Raw genomic sequence first — 27,596 nt, 5'->3', positions numbered from 1 at the left:
CAGTATTATAGTAGTTATATTCTTGTACATAGGGGGCAGTATTATAGTAGTTATATTCCTGTACATAGGGGGCAGTATTATAGTAGTTATATTCTTGTACATAGGGAGCAGTATTATAGTAGTTATATTCTTGTACATAGGAGGCAGTATTATAGTAGTTATATTCTTGTACATAGGGGGCAGTATTATAGTAGTTATAGTCTTGTACATAGGGGGCAGTATTATAGTAGTTATATTCTTGTACATAGGGAGCGGTATTATAGTAGTTATATTCTTGTACATAGGGGGCAGTATTATAGTAGTTATGTTCTTGTACATAGGGGCAGTATTATAGTAGTTATATTCCTGTACATAGGGGACAGTATTATAGTAGTTATATTCTTGTACATAGGGGCAGTATTATAGTAGTTATGTTCTTGTACATAGGGGCAGTACTATAGTAGTTATATTCTTGTACATAGGGGGCAGTATTATAGTAGTTATATTCGTGTACATAGGGCAGTATTATAGTAGTTATATTCCTGTACATAGGGGGCAGTATTATAGTAGTTATATTCTTGTACATAGGGAGCAGTATTTTAGTAGTTATATTCTTGTACATAGGGGGCAGTATTATAGTAATTATTTATATTCCTGTACATAGGGGGCAGTATTATAGTAGTTATATTCTTGTACATAGGGGGCAGTATTATAGTAGTTATATTCTTGTACATAGGGGGCAGTATTATAGTAGTTATATTCTTGTACATAGGGGCAGTATTATAGTAGTTATATTCTTGTACATATGGGGCAGTATTATAGTAGTTATATTCTTGTACATAGGGGGCAGTATTATAGTAGTTATATTCTTGTACATAGGGGGCAGTATTATAGTAGTTATATTCCTGTACATAGGGGGCAGTATTATAGTAGTTATATTCTTGTACATAGGGAGCAGTATTATAGTAGTTATATTCTTGTACATAGGGAGCAGTATTATAGTAGTTATATTCTTGTACATAGGGGGCAGTATTATAGTAGTTATATTCTTGTACATAGAGGGCAGTATTAAAGTAATTATTTATATTCCTGTACATAGGGGGCAGTATTATAGTAGTTATATTCTTGTACATAGGGGGCAGTATTATAGTAGTTATATTCTTGTACATAGGGGGCAGTATTATAGTAGTTATATTCTTGTACATAGGGGGCAGTATTATAGTAGTTATATTCTTGTACATATGGGGCTGTATTATAGTAGTTATATTCCTATACATAGGGGGCAGTATTATAGTAGTTATATTCTTGTACATAGGGGGCAGTATTATAGTAGTTATATTCCTATACATAGGGGGCAGTATTATAGTAGTTATATTCTTGTACATAGGGGGCAGTATTATAGTAGTTATATTCTTGTACATAGGGGGCAGTATTATAGTAGTTATATTCTTGTACATAGGGGGCAGTATTATAGTAGTTATATTCCTATACATAGGGGGCAGCATTATAGTAGTTATATTCTTGTACATAGGGGGCAGTATTATAGTAGTTATATTCTTGTACATAGGGGGCAGTATTATAGTAGTTATATTCCTATACATAGGGGGCAGTATTATAGTAGTTATATTCTTGTACATAGGGGGCAGTATTATAGTAGTTATATTCTTGTACATAGGGGGCAGTATTATAGTAGTTATATTCTTATACATAGGGGGCAGTATTATAGTAGTTATATTCTTGTACATAGGGGGCAGTATTATAGTAGTTATATATTTGTACATGGGGGGCATTATTATAGTAGTTATATTCCGGTACATAGGGGGCAATATTATAGTAGTTATATTCTTGTACATAGGGGGCAGTATTATAGTAGTTATATTCTTGTACATAGGAGAAGTATTATAGTAGTTATATTCCGGTACATAGGGGGCAGTATTATAGTAGTTATATTCCTGTACATAGGGGGCAGTATTATAGTAGTTATATTCTTGTACATAGGAGAAGTATTATAGTAGTTATATTCTTGTACATAGGGGGCAGTATTATAGTAGTTATATTCCTGTACATAGGGGGCAGTATTATAGTAGTTATATTCTTGTACATAGGAGAAGTATTATAGTAGTTATATTCTTGTACATAGGGGGCAGTATTATAGTAGTTATATTCTTGTACATAGGGGGCAGTATTATAGTAGTTATATTCTTGTACACAGGGGGCAGTATTATAGTAGTTATATTCTTGTACATAGGGGGCATTATTATAGTAGTTATATTCCGGTACATAGGGGGCATTATTATAGTAGTTATATTCCGGTACATAGGAGAAGTATTATAGTAGTTATATTCTTGTTTGCGTCCCTTTATCACCTGCTCATCCTGAGCACATCGTCTCCCAGACCATAACCACAGGGTTGTAAAAATAAGAATTCATCACTGACCACCAATGAAGCCTGGCAGCGACTGGCACTAGAGCAGTCTTACCTAGCAAACACTCTGTCCTTATTGGCCTTCTCCTTCCCATACTGCACGGACTGCACCTCTGTCCTCCCGCTGCAATGACAAGGGCAAAGATATTACCAACAACCAACAGATGGGGCACTGCAGGAGTGATGGCAGAACAAAGGTCAGGCCATTACACTGTACATACAGATTATACTCCACCACTAGGGGGAGCTCACTACATACAGATTATACATCACCACTAGGGGGAGCTCACTACATACAGATTATACACCACCACTAGGGGGAGCTCACTACATACAGATTATACATCACCACTAGGGGGAGATCACTACATACAGATTATACACCACCACTAGGAGGAGATCACTACATACAGATTATACTCCACCACTAGGGGGAGCTCACTACATACAGATTATACATCACCACTAGGGGGAGCTCACTACATACAGATTATACACCACCACTAGGGGGAGCTCACTACATACAGATTATACACCACCACTAGGGGGAGCTCACTACATACAGATTATACACCACCACTAGGGGGAGCTCACTACATACAGATTATACACCACCACTAGGGGGAGCTCACTACATACAGATTATACACCACCACTAGGGGGAGCTCACTACATACAGATTATACACCACCACTAGGGGGAGCTCTCTAGATACAGTTTATATACCACTACTAGGGGGAGCTCACTACATACAGATTATAGACCACCACTAGGGGGAGCTCACTTGATAGTTTATATACCACCACTAGGGGGAGATCACTACATACAGATTATACACCACCACTAGGGGGAGCTCACTACATACAGATTATATACCACCACTAGGGGGAGCTCACTACATACAGATTATACACCACCACTAGGGGGAGATCACTACATACAGATTATACACCACCACTAGGCGGAGCTCAATACATACAGATTATACACCACCACTAGGAGGAGCTCACTACATACAGATTATACACCACCACTAGGGGGAGCTTACTACATACAGATTATACACTACCACTAGGGGGAGATCACTACATACAGATTATTCACCAACACTAGGGGGAGCTCACTACATATAAATTATACACCACCACTAGGGGGAGATCACTACATACAGATTATACACCACCAATAGGGGGAGATCACTACATACAGATTATACACCACCACTAGGGGGAGATCACTACATACAGATTATACACCACCAATAGGGGGAGATCACTACATACAGATTATACACCACCACTAGGGGGAGCTCACTACATACAGATTATACACCACCAATAGGGGGAGATCACTACATACAGATTATACACCACCACTAGGGGGAGATCACTACATACAGATTATACACCACCAATAGGGGGAGATCACTACATACAGATTATACACCACCACTAGGGGGAGCTCACTACATACAGATTATACACCACCACTAGGGGGAGCTCACTACATACAGATTATACACCACCACTAGGGGGGCTCACTACATACAGATTATACACCACCACTAGGAAGAGCTCACTACATACAGATTATACACCAGCACTAGGGGGGGCTCCTCACTACATACAGATTATACACCACCACTAGGGGGAGCTCTCTAGATACAGTTTATATACCACCACTAGGGGGAGATCACTACATACAGATTATACACCACCACTAGGGGGAGCTCACTACATACAGATTATACACCACCGCTAGGGGGAGCTCACTACATACAGATTATATACCACCACTAGGGGGAGCTTACTACATACAGATTATACACCACCACTAGGAGGAGCTCACTACATACAGATTATACACCACCACTAGGGGGAGCTCACTACATACAGATTATAAACCACCACTAGGGGGAGCTCACTGCATAGATTATACACCACCACTAGGGGGAGCTCACTGCATAGATTATACACCACCACTAGGGGGAGCTCACTACATACAGATTATACTCCACCACTAGGGGGAGCTCACTACATACAGATTATACACCACCACTAGGGGGAGATCACTACATACAGATTATAAACCACCACTAGGGGGAGATCACTACATACAGATTATACACCACCAGTAGGGAGAGATCACTGCATACAGATTATACACCACCACTAGGGGGAGCTCACTACATACAGATTATGCACTACCACTAGGGGGAGATCACTACATACCGATTATACACCACCACTAGGGGGAGCTCACTACATACAGATTATACACCACCACTAGGGGGAGCTCACTACATACAGATCATACACCACCACTAGGAGGAGATCACTACATGCAGATTATACACCACCACTAGGGGGAGGTCACTACATACAGATCATACACCACCACTAGGAGAAACACTCTCTTAAAATGCAATGTTACATAGTAAGCCAACAGAATATATAAGAGATGAGGCTGGTAAGTAGCAGGTGCCCAGCCTCGTCTCGGGTGTCACTACTAGACAGAGAAGGATGAGGGAGGGGGGTAGATTACTACTGAAAATGTCCTCTCTTCAGTGATCGGGAGATTATAAGAGAAGTATGTGACCGGGTCGCTGACTTTAGATGTGAGAATTTTTAGACATGGACTCTGTGCCAGAACACTTGGTCCTGTCAAGCAGCAGTGATATGTGTGACCCTTATGAATGAAGATGATGGCGGCACATGGTGTGACACATGATGGAAGCAATCGGGTACACAGGCGCCATCCAGACCTTATCCCATAGCTGGATGCAGGACACTCACCAGTACCGGAAGCGGGAGCCTAGCGTGAAGTAATGGGCAAAGAAGTTCTTGTGCGGTGGCAGTGGAGAGTCGAGCCGGAAGAAGGTGTGATGCTCTACGCACGTCTTCCACACAGTCTTACAGGCGCGGTAATTCACCATGTTAAACCCCAGCACCGTCTCCCGATATTCATTCTGAAAAAGAAAGGACATCATCACCTCCGGCAGGGATCCCCGCGTCCACCCAGACCCCGCAAGGGATCCCCGCGTCCACCCAGACCCCGCAAGGGATCCCCGCGTCCACCCAGACCCCGCAAGGGATCCCCGCGTCCACCCAGACCCCGCAAGGGATCCCCGCGTCCACCCAGACCCCGCAAGGGATCCCCGCGTCCACCCAGACCCCGCAAGGGATCCCCGCGTCCACCCAGACCCCGCAAGGGATCCCCGCGTCCACCCAGACCCCGCTAGGGATCCCCGCGTCCACCCAGACCCCGCTAGGGATCCCCGCGTCCACCCAGACCCCGCTAGGGATCCCCGCGTCCACCCAGACCCCGCTAGGGATCCCCGCGTCCACCCAGACCCCGCTAGGGATCCCCGCGTCCACCCAGACCCCGCTAGGGATCCCCGCGTCCACCCAGACCCCACTAGGGATCCCCGCGTCCACCCAGACCCCACTAGGGATCCCCGCGTCCACCCAGACCCCACTAGGGATCCCCGCGTCCACCCAGACCCCACTAGGGATCCCCGCGTCCACCCAGACCCCACTAGGGATCCCCGCGTCCACCCAGACCCCACTAGGGATCCCCGCGTCCACCCAGACCCCACTAGGGATCCCCGCGTCCACCCAGACCCCACTAGGGATCCCCGCGTCCACCCAGACCCCACTAGGGATCCCCGCGTCCACCCAGACCCCACTAGGGATCCCCGCGTCCACCCAGACCCCACTAGGGATCCCCGCGTCCACCCAGACCCCACTAGGGATCCCCGCGTCCACCCAGACCCCACTAGGGATCCCCGCGTCCACCCAGACCCCACTAGGGATCCCCGCGTCCACCCAGACCCCACTAGGGATCCCCGCGTCCACCCAGACAGATTGGCAAGATCAAAAAATGTCTTTTTCCCCCAGTAATGTGCCCTCTTCCCCCATCCTGACAGACAAAACAGAAATATAGGTATTTTTGTAATCTAATAAACCTAATCTAATAAATCAAGAAAACCTGAAATTTCCCCTGGTGATGAGTATTCGGCCCCCGGTGATGAGTATTCGGCCCCTTTGCTCAGTGATGAGTAGCAGCTTTGGAGCTGGTGCAGCCAGGAGTCTTCTTGGGAAGATGCTACAAGTTCCTCACCCCTGGATTTGGGGATCCTTTGCCTCCTCCTTGCAGATCCTCTCCAGTTCCCTCAGGTTGGATGGTGAACGCTGGTGGAGGCCATTTTCAGGTCTCTCCACAGATGCTCCATTGGGTTTAGGTCCGGACTCTGGTTGGGCCTGTCAGGAATGGTCACAGAGATGTTCTGAAGCCTCTGCTGTGTTATTTTAGCTCTGGGCCTAGGGTCATTGTCTTCTTTGAAGGTCCGGTTCAGTCTGAGGTCCGGAGCATCTGGAAGAGGTTCTCATCCAGGATCTCTCTGTACTTGGCCGCATTCATCTTTCCTTCCATTACACCCAGTGGTCCTGTCCTCCCCATAGCCTGATGCTGCCCCCCCCCCAGTATTGGGCACTGTCCCCCCCATAGCCTGATGCTGCCCCCCCCCCCAGTATTGGGCACTGTCCCCCCCATAGCCTGATGTTGCCGCCCCAGTATTGGGCACTGTCCCCCCCATAGCCTGATGCTGCCCCCCAGTATTGGGCACTGTTCCCCCCATAGCCTGATGCTGCCCCCCCATGTGTCACTGCTGGGATTGTATTTGGCAGGTGATGAGCGGTGCCGGGTTTTCTCCACCGCTTACAATTAACACCAAAAAGTCCAATCTTCATCTCATCAGAGCAGAGAATCTTATTCCCCATAGTCCGGATCCTTCATGTGTCTTGCACACTGTATGCGGCTTTCATATATCTTACACTGAGGAGAAGCTTCCAGACTCTGCCATAAAGCCCCGACTGCTGGAGGCTGCAGTGATAGGAGACCCCAATCTCCCTGCTGCATCTCTGGTGCTCAGTCACAGGGATCTTGGGGTCGTGTTTACTTCTCACCAAGGCTCTTCTCCCACGATTGCTTAGTTTGGTTGGAGGGACAGGAAGAGTTGTGGTCATCCCAAACATCTTCCATGTAAGGATTATGGAGGCCACTGTGCTCTTAGGAACTTTGAGTACTGTAGAAATTCTTTTGTAACCGTGGCCAAATCTGTGTCTTGCCACATTTCTGTCTCTGAGCTCCCTGGGAAGTTCCTTAGACCTCATGATTCTCATGTGCTATGACATGCACTGTGAGCTGTTCGCCTCTCCTAATCAAGTCCAATCAGTTTAAGTAAACACAACGGGACTCCAATGAAGGAGTAGAACCATCACAAGGAGGATCAGAAGGAAATGGACAACATTTGAGTTACATGAGTCACAGCAAAAGGGCTGATTACTTAATGTAATATTTCAAATTAGCCCAAATATCTACATTTCAGTTTTTTCTGTCAAGATGGAGACAGAGGGAACATTAATGGTCAAATAAAGAACTTACCAATAGGCTGCAATGAAACAAAGAGTGAAAAATTTAAAGAGATATGAATATTTTCCCGTACCCCCTGTATATACTATGGGAGGACAGTATCTATAACCATGGGGATCACTCACCAGTTCTCTCCTGAGCTGAATGAAAAACTGCTTACACTTAAAAGAAATCTTTACAATCTTCAACCTGAAATGAAGAAGAAAACATAAGATAAAAACATAACCTGATATGTATCCGATCTATACCGTGTATCACACCCTAACCCTATACTGATCTATACCGTGTATCACACCCTAACCCTATACTGATCTATACCGTGTATCACACCCTAACCCTATACTGATCTATACCGTGTATCACACCCTAACCCTATACTGATCTATACTGTGTATCACACCCTAACCCTATACTGATCTATACCGTGTATCACACCCTAACCCTATACTGATCTATACCGTGTATCACACCCTAACCCTATACTGATCTATACCGTGTATCACACCCTAACCCTATACTGATCTATACCGTGTATCACACCCTAACCCTATACTGATCTATACTGTGTATCACACCCTAACCCTATACTGATCTATACCGTGTATCACACCCTAACCCTATACTGATCTATACCGTGTATCACACCCTAACCCTATACTGATCTATACTGTGTATAGACGCCTTCATCTTCATACTGGTGATCCTCAAACCTTCCTGATATCAGAGGGGATGCAGCATCGAGCCCCGGGGACAAGGAGGAGATGAGGGTAGGTGTGGTGGGGGCCGGGGTCTCAGGACGAGGACGAGATGAGGATAGTCGTGGTGGTGGTGGGGGTCTAATTTACTGACCCTTCACGCTTCACTTGCCCAACTCCCCCCTCTAGGGTTACTGCAGGACACATATGTGAAGCCCCTTGAATCTGACCTATTTTTCGGCTGAACAGACCCTCTGTGAGTCCAGTGCCCTTCATCTCCTACTGTAGTCTGGTTATTTATATCCATGTGTGTGCAACTGAGAAGAGGCCGCCCAGAAATATCTCCCGGAAGGAATTTCACAGAGATTAAAAACATTCTCCATGAGCGTTCCCTTCTCTAGATCTGAAGGATATGGAGGAGACCACAAACAAACTGGAGGATCCAGCATCAGGCCCTGCAGCATGGATGATAGGTAAGTCTTCTCCATGGATCTGACGTCATCCAATGCTGTAGCTGTATTGCCTCCCCCCCGTGCAGCCGTCTTGCCCCTACAGACAGTGACCGCCCCCTCCTGTGCAGCCATGACACTCATACAGACAGTGACCCCCCCCCTCCGTACAGCCATGACACTCATACAGACAGTGACCCCCCCCCCCCCCCTCCGTACAGCCATGACACTCATACAAACAGTGAAAGTCGTACCTGCCCCCCCCCCCACCCGTGCCGCCATGACACTCATACACTGACACTTCATGGACATGACCCCCCTCCGTGCAGCCATGGCACTCATACAGACACTGACACTTCATGGACATGACCCCCCCCCTCCGTGCAGCCATGACACTCATACACTGACACTTCATGGACATGACCCCCCTCCGTGCAGCCATGGCACTCATACAGACACTGACACTTCATGGACATGACCCCCCCCCTCCGTGCAGCCATGACACTCATACAGACAGTGACACTACATGGACATGACCCCCCCCCCCCCTCCGTGCAGCCATGACACTCATACACTGACACTACATGGACATGACCCCCCCCCCCTCCGTGCAGCCATGACACTCATACAGACAGTGACACTACATGGACATGACCCCCCCCCCCCCTCCGTGCAGCCATGACACTCATACAGACAGTGACACTACATGGACATGACCCCCCCCCCCCTCCGTGCAGCCATGACACTCATACAGACAGTGACACTACATGGACATGACCCCCCCCCTCCGTGCAGCCATGACACTCATACAGACAGTGACACTACATGGACATGACCCCCCCCCCCCTCCGTGCAGCCATGACACTCATACAGACAGTGACACTACATGGACATGACCCCCCCCCCTCCGTGCAGCCATGACACTCATACAGACAGTGACACTACATGGACATGACCCCCCCCCCTCCGTGCAGCCATGACACTCATACAGACAGTGACACTACATGGACATGACCCCCCCCCCCCTCCGTGCAGCCATGACACTCATACACTGACACTACATGGACATGACCCCCCCCCCCTCCGTGCAGCCATGACACTCATACACTGACACTACATGGACATGACCCCCCCCCTCCGTGCAGCCATGACACTCATACACTGACACTACATGGACATGACCCCCCCCCCCCTCCGTGCAGCCATGACACTCATACACTGACACTACATGGACATGACCCCCCCCCTCCGTGCAGCCATGACACTCATACACTGACACTACATGGACATGACCTCCCCCCTCCGTGCAGCCATGACACTCATACACTGACACTACATGGACATGACCTCCCCCCTCCGTGCAGCCATGACACTCATACACTGACACTACATGGACATGACCTCCCCCCTCCGTGCAGCCATGACACTCATACACTGACACTACATGGACATGACCCCCCCCCCCCCCCCTCCGTGCAGCCATGACACTCATACAGACAGTGACACTACATGGACATGACCCCCCCCCCCCTCCGTGCAGCCATGACACTCATACACTGACACTACATGGACATGACCCCCCCCCCCCCCTCCGTGCAGCCATGACACTCATACACTGACACTACATGGACATGACCCCCCCCCCCCCTCCGTGCAGCCATGACACTCATACAGACACTGACATTACATGGACATGACCCCCCCCCCCCCTCCGTGCAGCCATGACACTCATACAGACACTGACACTACATGGACATGACCCCCCCCGTCCGTGCAGCCATGACACTCATACACTGACACTACATGGACATGACCCCCCCCCCCCCCTCCGTGCAGCCATGACACTCATACACTGACACTACATGGACATGACCCCCCCCCCCTCCGTGCAGCCATGACACTCATACACTGACACTACATGGCCATGACCCCCCCCCCCTCCATGCAGCCATGACACTCATACACTGACACTACATGGACATGACCCCCCCCCTCCGTGCAGCCATGACACTCATACACTGACACTACATGGACATGACCCCCCCCCCCCTCCGTGCAGCCATGACACTCATACACTGACACTACATGGACATGACCCCCCCCCCCCCTCCGTGCAGCCATGACACTCATACACTGACACTACATGGACATGACCCCCCCCCCCTCCGTGCAGCCATGACACTCATACACTGACACTACATGGACATGACCCCCCCCCTCCGTGCAGCCATGACACTCATACACTGACACTACATGGACATGACCCCCCCCCCCCCTCCGTGCAGCCATGACACTCATACACTGACACTACATGGACATGACCCCCCCCCCCTCCGTGCAGCCATGACACTCATACACTGACACTACATGGACATGACCCCCCCCCCCTCCGTGCAGCCATGACACTCATACACTGACACTACATGGACATGACCTCCCCCCCCTCCGTGCAGCCATGACACTCATACACTGACACTACATGGACATGACCTCCCCTCCGTGCAGCCATGACACTCATACACTGACACTACATGGACATGACCTCCCCTCCGTGCAGCCATGACACTCATACAGACAGTGACCCCCCCCCCCTCCCCCCCCCTGTGCAGCCGTGACACTCATATGCTGTGTGCAGGGGACAGAAGAGGCCACAGCAATCCTTTAATGTCACAGTCTTCTCATAGTGCTCGGGGCGTTGCTGTTCTTATATCTTTACATATATACATACATCACTAGCTGGAGAACTACAGGAAGGCAAAGATGGACGCAGTGTATAGAGTCTGCAGTGGGGCAGGTGGTCATTGTGTCAGGGGCACAGACTCTACAACCAATGGCACAGACTCACAGGAATGATCCCAGCTCTTACCATGGAAATGTATTAATCCGCACCCGGTTTTTGTAAATGACAATACCGCCAGACATAACACCAATCAGGATTTCATTGTTACTTTGATCCTAAAACATAAAAATAAATGTAATTACACAAAATCATTTTTCAGGCTTCTCTGAATGAATAATCGAAGAACAAATCTCATATACAACACATCTGCATTACACTCCAGAGCTGCACTCGCTCTTGTGCTGGTGATGTCACTTACGGTGTAGCATGTGTTGTGTCTGATCTCCCAGTCCTGACCTTTCCTTCTGATGTTTCCTGCTTGTACAATTGTTTCCTTCCTGCGGGGTCTTTCTGTGTGCGCCTTGTGTCTGGCTCTGACATTTGCAGCTCGTGGCGGCTCGTGTTGCTGCTCTTTCCCATATGTGTTGTCACACGTGGCGGCTTCATAGCTCTGATTGGCTGGGAATGGCGGAGTGTGAGGTCCTGCTGTTTTCTCCATTATGTGTGTATCTACACAATCTATTCTGCTGTAATCAATTACTAGTTATTTCTGACCGACATTACAGCAACTGCAGAGCACTAGTAAATCCCGGAGGCTGGAGATTCATATATAAGGACAAGAGGGGTACAGTACAGGATAAGTAATGTCATGTACGTACACAGTGACTGCACCAGCAGCAGAATAGTGAGTGCAGCTCTGGAGTATAATACAGGATGTAACTCAGGATCAGTACAGGATAAGTAATGTCATGTATGTACCCAGTGACTGCACCAGCAGCAGAATAGTGAGTGCAGCTCTGGAGTATAATACAGGATGTAACTCAGGATCAGTACAGGATAAGTAATGTCATGTATGTACACAGTGATTGCACCAGCAGAATAGTGAGTGCAGCTCTGGGGTATAATACAGGATGTAACTCAGGATCAGTACAGGATCAGTAATGTCATGTATGTACACAGTGACTGCACCAGCAGCAGAATAGTGAGTGCAGCTCTGGGGTATAATACAGGGTGTAACTCAGGGTCAGTACAGGATAAGTAATGTCATGTATGTACACAGTGACTGCACCAGCAGCAGAATAGTGAGTGCAGCTCTGGAGTATAATACAGGATGTAACTCAGGATCAGAACAGGATAAGTAATGTCATGTATGTACACAGTGACTGCACCACCAGCAGAATAGTGAGTGCAGTTCTGGAGTATAATACAGGATGTAACTCAGAATCAGTACAGGATAAGTAATGTCATGTATGTACACAGGGACTGCACCAGCAGCAGAATAGTGAGTGCAGCTCTGGGGTATAATACAGGATGTAACTCAGGATCAGTACAGGATGAGTAATGTCATGTATGTACACAGTGACTGCACCAGCAGCAGAATAGTGAGTGCAGCTCTGGGGTATAATACAGGATGTAACTCAGGATCAGTACAGGATAAGTAATGTCATGTATGTAACAGTGACTGCACCAGCAGCAGAATAGTGAGTGCAGCTCTGGAGTATAATACAGGATGTAACTCAGGATCAGTACAGGTTAAGTAATGTCATGTATGCACACAGTGACTGCACCAGCAGCAGAATAGTGAGTGCAGCTCTGGAGTATAATACAGGATGTAACTCAGGATCAGTACAGGTTAAGTAATGTCATGTATGCACACAGTGACTGCACCAGCAGCAGAATAGTGATTGCAGCTCTGGGGTATAATACACGATGTAACTCAGGATCAGTACAGGATAAGTAATGTCATGTATGTACACAGTGACTGCACCAGCAGTAGAATAGTGAGTGCAGCCCTGGAGTATAATACTGGATGTAACTCAGGATCAGTACAGGATAAGTAATGTCATGTATGTACACAGTGACTGCACCAGCAGCAGAATAGTGAGTGCAGCTCTGGAGTATAATACAGGATGTAACTCAGGATCAGTACAGGATAAGTAATGTCATGTATGTACATAGTGACAGCAAGAGCAGGAGAATAGTGAGTGCAGCTCTGAAGTATAATACAGGATGTAACATATAGTCTCTTACCCGCGCATAGTGCAGTTCTACACCGTACAGCTCTAAGGTGCGTGCAGTGTTCAGATAACGGAATTCGGCCTCCGCTGGTGTCAGGCCGCTGAAAAACATAAGAGTCGAATGCATCTGTATCTTCATATTAATATTACAAGACAAGAGTGGAATATGCCATAAAAATCTGGATTAATTCCACCAAATACAGGAAATGCAGGGAATGTGAACGTTTTCAGTGCAAAGATTATTGAACTGTTCTTCACTTTTAACCTTAGGGCCACAAATTGTAATTCATGAGGTTTGTATGATTTACAACCTTTTTTACAGTCCTCCATGGCGGCTCTGTAGCATTTTACAAAAAAAAAAAATCTGATTATTGTTTGTGTTACAATCATGTGATCAGCACATTCTATGACACCGGAGCCGGGGAATATTACTCTAATATAGTGCAGACTGCGATTCCTGTACACACAGATCTATATCTCTGGTGCAGAGATCTCCTCTCTTCCTGCCAGATTCCAGGGTCTATCATCCATATCCTTCTTTTTCTCTTCCCATTTTCTAAAACTTAACATGGACAAAACAGAACTCATAATTTTTCTCCACCTCACACATCCCTCCCAGCCTCCATCCCCAGAAGGCCCGCCGCCTCCATCCCCAGAAGGCCCGCCGCCTCCATCCCCAGAAGGCCCGCCGCCTCCATCCCCAGAAGGCCCGCCGCCTCCATCCCCAGAAGGCCCGCCGCCTCCATCCCCAGAAGGCCGGCCGCCTCCATCCCCAGAAGGCCCGCCGCCTCCATCCCCAGAAGGCCCGCCGCCTCCATCCCCAGAAGGCCCGCCGCCTCCATCCCCAGAACGCCCGCCGCCTCCATCCCCAGAACGCCCGCCGCCTCCATCCCCAGAACGCCCGCCGCCTCCATCCCCAGAACGCCCGCCGCCTCCATCCCCAGAAGGCCCGCCGCCTCCATCCCCAGAAGGCCCGCCGCCTCCATCCCCAGAAGGCCCGCCGCCTCCATCCCCAGAAGGCCCGCCGCCTCCATCCCCAGAAGGCCCGCCGCCTCCATCCCCAGAAGGCCGGCCGCCTCCATCCCCAGAAGGCCCGCCGCCTCCATCCCCAGAAGGCCCGCCGCCTCCATCCCCAGAAGGCCCGCCGCCTCCATCCCCAGAACGCCCGCCGCCTCCATCCCCAGAACGCCCGCCGCCTCCATCCCCAGAACGCCCGCCGCCTCCATCCCCAGAACGCCCGCCGCCTCCATCCCCAGAAGGCCCGCCGCCTCCATCCCCAGAAGGCCCGCCGCCTCCATCCCCAGAAGGCCCGCCGCCTCCATCCCCAGAAGGCCCGCCGCCTCCATCCCCAGAAGGCCCGCCGCCTCCATCCCCAGAAGGCCCGCCGCCTCCATCCCCAGAAGGCCCGCCGCCTCCATCCCCAGAACGCCCGCCGCCTCCATCCCCAGAAGGCCCGCCGCCTCCATCCCCAGAAGGCCCGCCGCCTCCATCCCCAGAAGGCCCGCCGCCTCCATCCCCAGAAGGCCCGCCGCCTCCATCCCCAGAAGGCCCGCCGCCTCCATCCCCAGAAGGCCCGCCGCCTCCATCCCCAGAAGGCCCGCCGCCTCCATCCCCAGAAGGCCCGCCGCCTCCATCCCCAGAAGGCCCGCCGCCTCCATCCCCAGAAGGCCCGCCGCCTCCATCCCCAGAAGGCCCGCCGCCTCCATCCCCAGAACGCCCGCCGCCTCCATCCCCAGAACGCCCGCCGCCTCCATCCCCAGAACGCCCGCCGCCTCCATCCCCAGAACGCCCGCCGCCTCCATCCCCAGAACGCCCGCCGCCTCCATCCCCAGAACGCCCGCCGCCTCCATCCCCAGAAGGCCCGCCGCCTCCATCCCCAGAACGCCCGCCGCCTCCATCCCCAGAAGGCCCGCCGCCTCCATCCCCAGAAGACCCGCCGCCTCCATCCCCAGAAGACCCGCCGCCTCCATCCCCAGAAGACCCGCCGCCTCCATCCCCAGAAGACCCGCCGCCTCCATCCCCAGAACGCCCGCCGCCTCCATCCCCAGAACGCCCGCCGCCTCCATCCCCAGAACGCCCGCCGCCTCCATCCCCAGAACGCCCGCCGCCTCCATCCCTAGAACGCCCGCCGCCCCCATCCCCAGAACGCCCGCCGCCTCCATCCCCAGAACGCCCGCCGCCTCCATCCCCAGAAGGCCTGCCGCCTCCATCCCCAGAACGCCCGCCGCCTCCATCCCCAGAAGACCCGCCGCCTCCATCCCCAGAAGACCCGCCGCCTCCATCCCCAGAACGCCGCTCGCATCAGACCCTTCCCCAGTCCAGAGTCTACAAAACTACTAGTCCCTGCCCAATCACAAGGGTCCCGTCCACACACTTTATGGAGCAGAAGGTGAAACACGTGCGACATTGTGGATGTGATGTGTCTATCAGCCCTAAATGTTCTTTAATTTGCATTGTTTTGGTTTTTTTTCGGAAACTAATTGACCTTCTTAGAGGGATCATGTTTTGTTTATTATAGTTTTACATTTTTTCTGACAAGAAAACAGATTTTATTTACATGATATGTTCCCCACAAGGTGACCCCGGGACACATTTACACTTCCCGACTTCCATTGAAACAGGGTTATCAGCATGAACCCCAGTGACATAGGCGAATACCCCGATGGGGGCAGGGATGTCCTGCAGAGCTGTTCTAGGCCTGGTAAGAACCTGTACTTATCTTCCCTGCCCCTTCTAGGCTGCGGGGGAGGCCCCGACACATTAAAGGGGAAATGAGATGGGGTCCACACCATGGATTACACGCTCACCTGTGCTGCTGGTGCAGTTTTGCAATCTCCTTCTCAAAGTCCAGAGGTTGGTTGGGGAGGAAGGAGAAGTCAGCAAGGTATCCAGGTAAGTGCTCAGAGTGACTGTAATCACCAATTTCAGCTTTTCAGAGAGAAAAAGAAAGAATTAATCAATGTTAGAAAAAACACATGGATTATACAGGAGGTGAAGATCCTCCCCAGGGGACAATACTTACACTGAACGGCATAAGAAGCCAGCAGGGCGGCAGTGTTGTAAGGGCAGGGCAGTCTGCAAGAGAACAAGATTATCCATCTATTGCCCAGTATACAAGGGGTTACATAATTATATTCACTACAACATGGAACTGCGACTGCAATCCTAATGATCATGATATTAGCCGCGTCTTATACTCCAGTCACTGCAAAAGCTGCAACGGATGTGTCCTTCTCCTACATGCAATTATATTAGCGGATCACTTACCTCCCGATCACAATGTCCTGTTTTATCTGCAGGAAGTACTGATACCTGGGAGAGGAGAGAAATGGATGTGAATGGAAATCATAGCAGGTATTAGAAGATCGCTCCTGCACCCTATGTATGAATGGAACCCACCAGGATAACAGCTGCAGGGACTACAGCCCCCTGTCGTCCCGCGCCCAGCCCCCTGTCGTCCCGCGCCCAGCCCCCTGTCGTCCCGCGCCCAGCCCTCCCCCGCCCCACGCCCATCCCCCTGTCGTCCCGCGCCCATCCCCCTGTCGTCCCGCGCCCAGCCCCCTGTCGTCCCGCGCCCAGCCCCCTGTCGTCCCGCGCCCAGCCCCCTGTCGTCCCGCGCCCAGCCCCCTGTCGTCCCGCGCCCAGCCCCCTGTCGTCCCGCGCCCAGCCCTCCCCCGCCCCACGCCCAGCCCCTTGTCGTCCCGCGCCCAGCCCCCTGTCGTCCCGCGCCCAGCCCCCTGTAGTCCTGCGCCCAGCCCCCTGTTGTCCCGCGCCCAGCCCTCCCCGTGCCCAGCCCCCTGTCGTCCCGCGCCCAGCCCTCCCCCGCCCCCAGCCCTCCCTGTGCCCAGCCCCCTGTCGTCCCGCGCCCAGCCCCCTGACGTCCCTCGTGTATTTCTCGGCTGTGGCTCTTACCTTGTGTATTCTTCTTGTAACTTGCTGGGGTCAGAGACAAAAAACTTGACTCTGAAGCTGAGGTTGTGCGGTGATCCCCCTGTACATGAAGATAAGGGACACAAAGTCAGCGCTGCCCACTCATGTTCTATATCATCCTGCACCCAAAAAGACATCCCCTCATGTCCCCATAGAGAATAGTGTACACATTGCCAAAGAGTTTTTATAGTAAAACTGGCTTTTTCCGCAAAAAAATGTAAGTTAGATGAAGGTTTTACCTTTCTGTATGCAGAGCTGTGTCCCTAGTCTCATGGGAGAGGCCAGCGAGGAGCGGGGCAGACATGTATGACGTCCTAAGGGGGAAAACGATGGGGGGAGAAGATATGGGAGACATGGGGATCGAGTGGTTTCCCGTGGGTGGAGGGAGTGACCACTCCTCACTGGCCACACCCACTGTAAACTCATTTTTTTTCGGAAAAAGCCTTTGGTAAAAACTCTTTGGTAATGTGTACACTGTTCTCTATGGGGACATGGGGGAGGGCAGAAAAAGGGCCTTTAGGGTTTAATGGTTCCCTTTAAAGGGGTTTTCCCCACAAACAAAAGTTAGGCCCTATCCACGGAATAGGACCTAACTTGCTGATCAGTGGGGGTCTCCCTGATGACCGTTCTGCTCTATTAAATTAATCTCTATGGAGCTGACAGCAATTTCCATCAGCTCCATAGAGATTAATGGAGCAGAATGTTCATGCGCGGCCGTCGCTCCATTGCTCTCATGGTGTGATGAGGGGACCGATGGAGGTACGTGGGACCCCATCGGACCCCTTGTTTCGTGATCTGTTGGGGTCTCATCACTGAGACCCCCACTGATCAGCAAGTTAGGCCCTATCCGGTGGATACGGGCTAACTTTTATTCGTGGGAAAACCCCTTTAATGTCCAATTTACTCAAAATCGAATGGTTATTTGCACCAGATGACACCATGTTTGGCTTGTGTTCAGGAAGGGACATTCATTTTCAGAAGTAATAATCCAGGAAAATAAGATGGGGAAGGACACGAGTTTAGAAGCAGAAGCCGTGCACCATACAGGAGAGAGGGGACCTGAATCTGACCTAATCCTACACAAAACTTAGGACTTGTTCCAATAGGTCACTGTAGTATCAGCACTGAGAGGTAAAGAAATCTGGGCTGGATACACTGCATCATGTCCAGAATTAGGGCAGGACACAGTCTTCAGCCTCAGACTGTATGGAGGTTTCTATTCAGTGACAGCAATAAGGGTTTTTGGAAGTACGTTTTGGGAACAGACTTACTTTTCAGCTGCTTCCTGATGGGTTTCTTAGGGTCCAGCCACCTCTGGTGCAAGAAAAACAAGCTGAATGAGCATCTAGATGGCGCCAATGAGAGGCTGCTGTGAATGGAGCGCACATCACGGCAGCGTCTTACCGGGTTATCGCAGGAATCGTCAGCCAGTTGCAGCCCAAAGTAGTCCCTCTCCGTCAGATCCAGGAACTTGAAGACTAAATCTAGCAGAGCTTGTCCATGGTCGTGTTTCTGGAAGACACAGAAAAGTTGTCCCTATAAAGCGCGGCGCATGTTATTGCTGCAAGTCTCAGGCCGATTAACCTCTTCAGTGCTGGATGATGTTATATTACACAACATAATAACTGGAGGCACCCAGCTTTCCTGGAAGTAGATATAAATAACAGCCCAGGGGGTTCAGTTACACAGAGCTGGCGAGGGGGGAGAGGGTCCCAGATGGTGATAGCACCTGCTCTACACATGGAGAAACCCTGCAAGTCCTCAATATTCACGGGTGCGGAGTCACCAGGCAGACGCCCAGAGAGAAGGGTCTGAGCCGCTCAGTGTGTGTATGTAAATGTATGTATGAATGTTTGCTGCAATCTGACGCAGGGAACATCATAGACTCAGTTTTGAGCCGCAACTTTCACCCTACACTTTCAAAAATCCACTTATTAACCACCATATAGAGGAGCCATCGTCTGCTGCTGCGGCAGTTAGTAGCTGAGCCGTGATTGGTTGCTATAGGGAGGGGCATGTGGTGGCTGTGGGTGTATGAGGACGGGCCTGTGGTGGCTGTGGCTGTAGGACGGGCCTGTGGTGGCTGTCGGTGTATGAGGACGGCCCTGTCGTGGCTGTGGCTGTAGGACGGGCCTGTGGTGGCTGTGGGTGTAGGACAGGCGTATTGTGGCTGTGGGTGTAGGAGGACGGGCGTGTTATAGCTGTGCGTATATAAGGACGGGCCTGTCATGGCTGTGCGTGTATGAGGACGGCTGTGTGGTGGCTGTGAGTGTATGAGAACAGAAATGTGGTGGCTGTGGGTGTATGAGGACGGGCCTGTCATGGCTGTGCGTGTATGAGGACGGGCGTGTGGTGGCTGTGGGTGTATGAGGACGGGTCTGTCATAGCTGTGGATGTATGAGGACGGGCCTGTCATAGCTGTGGATGTATGAGGACGGGCGTGTGGTGGCTGTGGATATATGAGGACGGGTCTGTCATAGCTGTGGATGTATGAGGACGGGCGTGTGGTGGCTGTGGATATATGAGGACGGGTCTGTCATAGCTGTGGATGTATGAGGACGGGCGTGTGGTGGCTGTGAGTGTATGAGGACGGGTCTGTCATAGCTGTGGATGTATGAGGACGGGCCTGTCATAGCTGTGGATGTATGAGGACGGGCGTGTGGTGGCTGTGAGTGTATGAGGACGGGTCTGTCATAGCTGTGGATGTATGAGGACGGGCGTGTGGTGGCTGTGGATATATGAGGACGGGTCTGTCATAGCTGTGGATGTATGAGGACGGGCGTGTGGTGGCTGTGAGTGTATGAGGACGGGTCTGTCATAGCTGTGGATGTATGAGGACGGGCCTGTCATAGCTGTGGATGTATGAGGACGGGCGTGTGGTGGCTGTGGATATATGAGGACGGGTCTGTCATAGCTGTGGATGTATGAGGACGGGCGTGTGGTGGCTGTGAGTGTATGAGGACGGGCCTGTCGTGGCTGTGGGTGTATGAGGACGGGCGTGTGGTGGCTATGAGTGTATGAGGACGGGCCTGTCGTGGCTGTGGGTGTATGAGGACGGGCCTGTCGTGGCTGTGGGTGTATGAGGACGGGCCTGTCATGGCTGTGTGTGTATGAGGACGGGCATGTGGTGGCTGTGGGTGTATGAGGACGGGCCTGTCATGGCTGTGTGTGTATGAGGACGGGCATGTGGTGGGTGTATGAGGACGGGCCTGTCATGGCTGTGCGTGTATGAGGATGGGCGTGTGGTGGCTGTGCGTGTATGAGAATGGGCGTGTGGTGGCTGTGCGTGTATGAGGATGGGCGTGTGGTGGCTGTGCGTGTATGAGGACAGGCGTGTGATGGCTGTGGGTGTAAGAGGACGGGCGTGCGGTGGCTGTGCGTGTAGGAGGACGGGTCTGTCGTGGCTATGAGTGTATGAGGACGGGCCTGTCGTGGCTGTGCGTGTATGAGGACAGGCGTGTGATGGCTGTGAGTGTATGAGGACGGGCCTGTCGTGGCTGTGGGTGTATGAGGACGGGCCTGTCGTGGCTGTGGGTGTATGAGGACGGGCATGTGGTGGCTGTGGGTGTCAGCGGCTTGGGCGCGGTTCACACCGGCAGTACACTTACATTCACATGGAAAGCTTGCACAGTGTTATCCAGCAGCAGGATGTTGCACACCACCTCTGTGCTCTGTCTGTCTCGGGCCTGCTCCGATGCTCGTACATTGTAGGTTCTGCCGGCAGGCAATCGGAAACGTGCGCTCATTACTGTCCACACAAAGTCTGCGAAAAGATGGAGGAGAAAAGGCTGTAAAGACGCTGCACACCAATCATGTGACATCCTACGTATGATGCCCACAATGCGGACCCAGTGTCACAGCGAGATCAGGTGTAATGCCGGGGTAATGGGGGCAGCACCAACTGCGCCAAAGACAAATGTGCACAATGTCTTATTACCTTACATCACAGGTGCCCTATAAATGGGGATGGGGGCATCAGTTGTGCAGGAGTCAGGGGGATACACGGCTGATCGTCCTGCTGAATAGACTTGTAGCTGCTTCTTTCTCGCCATAATAGAAATTCTAGCAGTCTATTCAGTAGGATGACCAGCCGTGTATCCCCCTGACTCCTGCACAACTGATCCCAACCCCATTTATAGGGCAAGAAATCCCACTTATTACCCCTTGCAGGGCACCTGTGATGTGGAGACCATTTCAGGTGACTACCTCTTGTATCTCATCAAGAGAAGCCAAGACTGTGCAGAGCAGCAATCACAGCAGAAGGACCTGGAATATAAGACACATTTCAGTTGTTTCACACTTTTTGGTAAGTATAAAATTCCACATGTGCTAATTCATAGTTTTGATGTCTTCAGTGTGAATCTACAATTTGTATACAGAAAACTCTTTGAATGAGAAGGTGTGTATTGTAAACGGTGGCACACACTGCATGGCATTACACTACGTGGCGGCACACACTGCACAGCGTTACACTACGTGGCGGCACACACTGCACGGCGTTACACTACGTGGCGGCACACACTGCACGGCGTTACACTACGTGGCGGCACACACTCCACTGCGTTACACTACGTCGCAGCACATACTGCATGGCGTTACACTAGGTGGGGGCACACACTGCACAGCGTTACACTACATGATGGAACACACAGCACGGCGGTACACTACGTGGTGGCACACACTGCACGGCGTTACACTACGTGGGGGCACACACTGCGCGGCGTTACACTACGTGGTGGCACACACTGCATGGCGTTACACTACGTAGCCGCACACACTGCACGGCGTTACACTACGTGGCCGCACACTGCACGGCGTTACACTACGTGGTGGCACACACTCCACTGCGTTACACTACGTGGGGGCACACACTGCACGGCGTTACACTACGTGGTGGCACACACTGCATGGCGTTACACTACGTAGCCGCACACACACTGCACGGCGTTACACTACGTAGCCGCACACACTGCACGGCGTTACACTACATGGTGGCACACACTGCACGGCGTTACACTACATCGTGGCACACACTGCACGGCGTTACACTACATGGTGGCACACACTGCACGGCGTTACACTATGTGGTGCCACTCGCTCCACTGCGTTATACTACGTGGCAGCACACACTGCATGGCGTTACACTACGTAGCGGCACACACTGCACGGCGTTACAGTACGTAGCGGCACACACTGCACGGCGTTACAGTACGTAGCCGCACACACTGCATGGCGTTACACTACATGGTGGCACACACTGCATGGCGTTACACTACATGGTGGCACACACTGCACGGCGTTACACTACATGGTGGCACACACTGCATGGCGTTACACTACATGGTGGCACACACTGCACGGCGTTACACTATGTGGTGCCACTCGCTCCACTGTGTTATACTATGTGGCAGCACACACTGCATGGCGTTACACTACATGGTGGCACACACTACACGGCGTTACACTATGTGGTGCCACTCGCTCCACTGTGTTATACTATGTGGCAGCACACACTGCACGGCGTTACACTACGTGGCGGCACACACTGCACGGCGTTACACTACGTGGCGGCACACACTCCACTGCGTTACACTACGTCGCAGCACATACTGCATGGCGTTACACTAGGTGGGGGCACACACTGCACAGCGTTACACTACATGATGGAACACACAGCACGGCGGTACACTACGTGGTGGCACACACTGCACGGCGTTACACTACGTGGGGGCACACACTGCGCGGCGTTACACTACGTGGTGGCACACACTGCATGGCGTTACACTACGTAGCCGCACACACTGCACGGCGTTACACTACGTGGCCGCACACTGCACGGCGTTACACTACGTGGTGGCACACACTCCACTGCGTTACACTACGTGGGGGCACACACTGCACGGCGTTACACTACGTGGTGGCACACACTGCATGGCGTTACACTACGTAGCCGCACACACACTGCACGGCGTTACACTACGTAGCCGCACACACTGCACGGCGTTACACTACATGGTGGCACACACTGCACGGCGTTACACTACATCGTGGCACACACTGCACGGCGTTACACTACATGGTGGCACACACTGCACGGCGTTACACTATGTGGTGCCACTCGCTCCACTGCGTTATACTACGTGGCAGCACACACTGCATGGCGTTACACTACGTAGCGGCACACACTGCACGGCGTTACAGTACGTAGCGGCACACACTGCACGGCGTTACAGTACGTAGCCGCACACACTGCATGGCGTTACACTACATGGTGGCACACACTGCATGGCGTTACACTACATGGTGGCACACACTGCACGGCGTTACACTACATGGTGGCACACACTGCATGGCGTTACACTACATGGTGGCACACACTGCACGGCGTTACACTATGTGGTGCCACTCGCTCCACTGTGTTATACTATGTGGCAGCACACACTGCATGGCGTTACACTACATGGTGGCACACACTACACGGCGTTACACTATGTGGTGCCACTCGCTCCACTGTGTTATACTATGTGGCAGCACACACTGCACGGCGTTACACTACGTAGCGGCACACACTGCACGGCGTTACAGTACGTAGCGGCACACACTCCACTGTGTTACAGTACGCGGCGGCACAGACTGCACAACGTTACACTATGTGGCGGCACACACTGCACCGGGTTACACTATGTGGCGGCACACACTGCACGGCGTTACACTTCGTGGCGGCACACACTGCACGGCGTTACACTTCGTGGCGGCACACACTGCACGGCGTTACACTATGTGGCGGCATACACTGCACGGCGTTACACTATGTGGCGGCACACACTGCACGGCGTTACACTATGTGGCGGCATACACTGCACGGCGTTACACTATGTGGCGGCACACACTGCACGGCGTTACACTATGTGGCGGCACACACTGCACGGCGTTACACTATGTGGCGGCACACACTGCACGGCGTTACACTTCATGGCGGCATACACTGCACGGCGTTACACTATGTGGCGGCATACACTGCACGGCGTTACACTATGTGGCGGCACACACTGCACGGCGTTACACTATGTGGCGGCATACACTGCACGGCGTTACACTATGTGGCGGCACACACTGCACGGCGTTACACTATGTGGCGGCATACACTGCACGGCGTTACACTATGTGGCGGCACACACTGCACGGCGTTACACTATGTGGCGGCACACACTGCACGGCGTTACACTATGTGGCGGCATACACTGCACGGCGTTACACTATGTGGCGGCACACACTGCACGGCGTTACACTATGTGGCGGCACACACTGCACGGCGTTACACTATGTGGCGGCACACACTGCACGGCGTTACACTATGTGGCGGCATACACTGCACGGCATTACACTATGTGGCGGCATACACTGCACGGCGTTACACTATGTGGCGGCATACACTGCACGGCGTTACACTATGTGGCGGCATACACTGCACGGCGTTACACTTCATGGCGGCATACACTGCACGGCGTTACACTATGTGGCGGCACACACTGCACGGCGTTACACTTCATGGCGGCACACACTATATGATGTATCAGTAATGCACTTTCTATACTTCAGGCTCCATCCAACCTGCACATCCTACACTAAAGGTTCTGTATCAGATTCTTTGGGGGATCCTTTCTTCTCCGACACTGCAGATTCCGCAGGAGATTCCTCTGGAGGATCCTATATATTCTTCTATACCACAGGGTGCTGCAGCAGATTCTTCGGAGGAATCCTATATCTTTATACACTACGGGATTCAAAGCAGATTCCTCAGAGGGATCCTATATACTGGGGTTCCACAGAAGATCAAGGTGACTCAATGGTTAGCATTACAGCCTTGCAGCACTGGGGTCCTGGGTTCAAGTCCCATTCAGGTCAACATCTGCCAAGAGTTTGTATGTTCTCTCTCTGTTTGCGTGGGTTCCCTCCCACACTCCAAAACATACTGGTAGGGTGATTAGATTGTGAGCCCCATTGGGAACAGGGACCGATTTGGAAAGCTCTGTGCAGCGTAATCTGCTGCGTAATCTGTGTGCGCTATATAAAATAATGGCATAATAGTTATTAAGATTCCTAGGGGGAGGGGACTCAATAGTCTCCTATGTTATGGGGTCCACAGCACATTCCTCAGGGGGTTCCTAGATTCTCCTATACTAAAGGCTCTGCAGCAGATTCCTGGGGGATCAATATTCTACTATACTACGGAGTCAGCAGCAGATTCCTTAGAGGGATCCTATATCTTAGAATCTTTGAAGCAGATTCCTTGGAGGGGGGGGGGGGTATCCTATATTCTCCTATACTATGTAGTATGCAGCAGATTCCTCAGGGGGTTCAAAAATTCTCCTACACAAAAGTTCCCATAGCAGATTCCTTGGGGGATCCTATATTCTCCAATACTACAGGTTCTGCAGCAGATTCCTTGGGGGATCCTATATTCTCCAATACTACAGGTTCTGCAGCAGATTCCTTGGGGGATCCTATATTCTCCAATACTACAGGTCCTGCAGCAGATTCCTTGGGGGATCCTATATTCTCCAATACTACAGGTTCTGCAGCAGATTCCTTGGGGGATCCTATATTCTCCAATACTACAGGTTCTGCAGCAGATTCCTTGGGGGATCCTATATTCTCCAATACTACAGGTTCTGCAGCAGATTCCTTGGGGGGTCCTATATTCTCCAATACTACAGGTTCTGCAGCAGATTCCTTGGGGGATCCTATATTCTCCAATACTACAGGTTCTGCAGCAGATTCCTTGGGGGATCCTATATTCTCCAATACTACAGGTTCTGCAGCAGATTCCTTGGGGGGTCCTATATTCTCCAATACTACAGGTTCTGCAGCAGATTCCTTGGGGGGTCCTATATTCTCCAATACTACAGGTTCTGCAGCAGATTCCTTGGGGGATCCTATATTCTCCAATACTACAGGTTCTGCAGCAGATTCCTTGGGGGATCCTATATTCTCCAATACTACAGGTTCTGCAGCAAATTCCTTGGGGGATCCTATATTCTCCAATACTACAGGTTCTGCAGCAGAGTTTTCAGGGGGATCCTATATTCTCTTATACTACCGGTTCTGCAGCAGATTCCTTGTTGTATCCTATATTGTCAGATACTGCTGGTTCCGCAGCAGATTCCTCTGGGGATCCTCCATTATGTAAGCACTCGCTGACGCCTTATCTCATCGCCCTGTGGTCAAGAAGGAGAAAAAGTGAAGCTCAACAACTTCCTTAGTGCGGGGAAGATATAAAGGAGCGGCCGCGTCCCGAAGCTTATCAGCCCCAGAGTCAACAACGTGTGCAATCAGACTTCCTGCAACGCTTCACAATGACAGTCACTGCTACAACAACCCGCACCCCCTGCTGCACCCACATCTGTAACACCCGGGCCCCCCGCTACATATACAACTGTAACACCCGCACCCCCTGCTGCACCCACATCTGTAACAGCCGGGCCCCCCGCTACATATACAACTGTAACACCCGCACCCCCTGCTGTGCCCACATCTGTAACACCCGCACCCCCTGCTACATATACACCTGTAACACCCGCACCCCCTGCTGCGCCCACATCTGTAACACCCGCACCCCCTACTGCACCCACATCTGTAACACCCGCACCCCCTGCTACATATACACCTGTAACACCCGCACCCCCTGCTGCACCCATATCTGTAACACCCGGGCCCCCCCGCTACATATACAACTGTAACACCCGCACCCCCTGCTACATATACACCTGTAACACCCGCACCCCCTGCTACATATACACCTGTAACACCCGCACCCCCTGCTACATA

General features: G+C 51.5%; 1 protein-coding gene across 2 annotated transcripts in view; it reads right to left on the bottom strand.

Moving 5' to 3' along the window:
• The window catches only part of PTPN4 (protein tyrosine phosphatase non-receptor type 4), a 67,403-nt gene that overhangs the window by 23,679 nt on the left and 16,128 nt on the right, over positions 1 to 27,596 (bottom strand). Inside the window, exons 2-13 of one of the 2 annotated variants that reach the window (XM_072122036.1) lie at positions 21,377 to 21,531; positions 19,173 to 19,280; positions 19,040 to 19,082; positions 17,751 to 17,829; positions 17,106 to 17,150; positions 16,861 to 16,913; positions 16,646 to 16,766; positions 13,852 to 13,939; positions 11,848 to 11,936; positions 7,963 to 8,026; positions 5,200 to 5,372; positions 2,460 to 2,528 (exon numbers count right to left, since the gene is read on the bottom strand). In XM_072122036.1, the coding sequence (XP_071978137.1) occupies positions 2,460 to 2,528; positions 5,200 to 5,372; positions 7,963 to 8,026; positions 11,848 to 11,936; positions 13,852 to 13,939; positions 16,646 to 16,766; positions 16,861 to 16,913; positions 17,106 to 17,150; positions 17,751 to 17,829; positions 19,040 to 19,082; positions 19,173 to 19,280; positions 21,377 to 21,514 (1,070 nt within the window). In that variant the 5' untranslated portion in view covers positions 21,515 to 21,531. The remainder of the gene's footprint in view (positions 1 to 2,459; positions 2,529 to 5,199; positions 5,373 to 7,962; positions 8,027 to 11,847; positions 11,937 to 13,851; positions 13,940 to 16,645; positions 16,767 to 16,860; positions 16,914 to 17,105; positions 17,151 to 17,750; positions 17,830 to 19,039; positions 19,083 to 19,172; positions 19,281 to 21,376; positions 21,532 to 27,596) is intronic. The other variant, XM_072122037.1, reaches the window with a different exon arrangement.

This window comes from Engystomops pustulosus, chromosome 8 (genome assembly GCF_040894005.1).
Source record: "Engystomops pustulosus chromosome 8, aEngPut4.maternal, whole genome shotgun sequence".
Taxonomy (NCBI): Eukaryota; Metazoa; Chordata; class Amphibia; order Anura; family Leptodactylidae; genus Engystomops; species Engystomops pustulosus.
The sequence above is the reverse complement of the archived record's forward strand: the minus strand, read 5'-3'. Positions and strand labels throughout refer to the sequence as shown.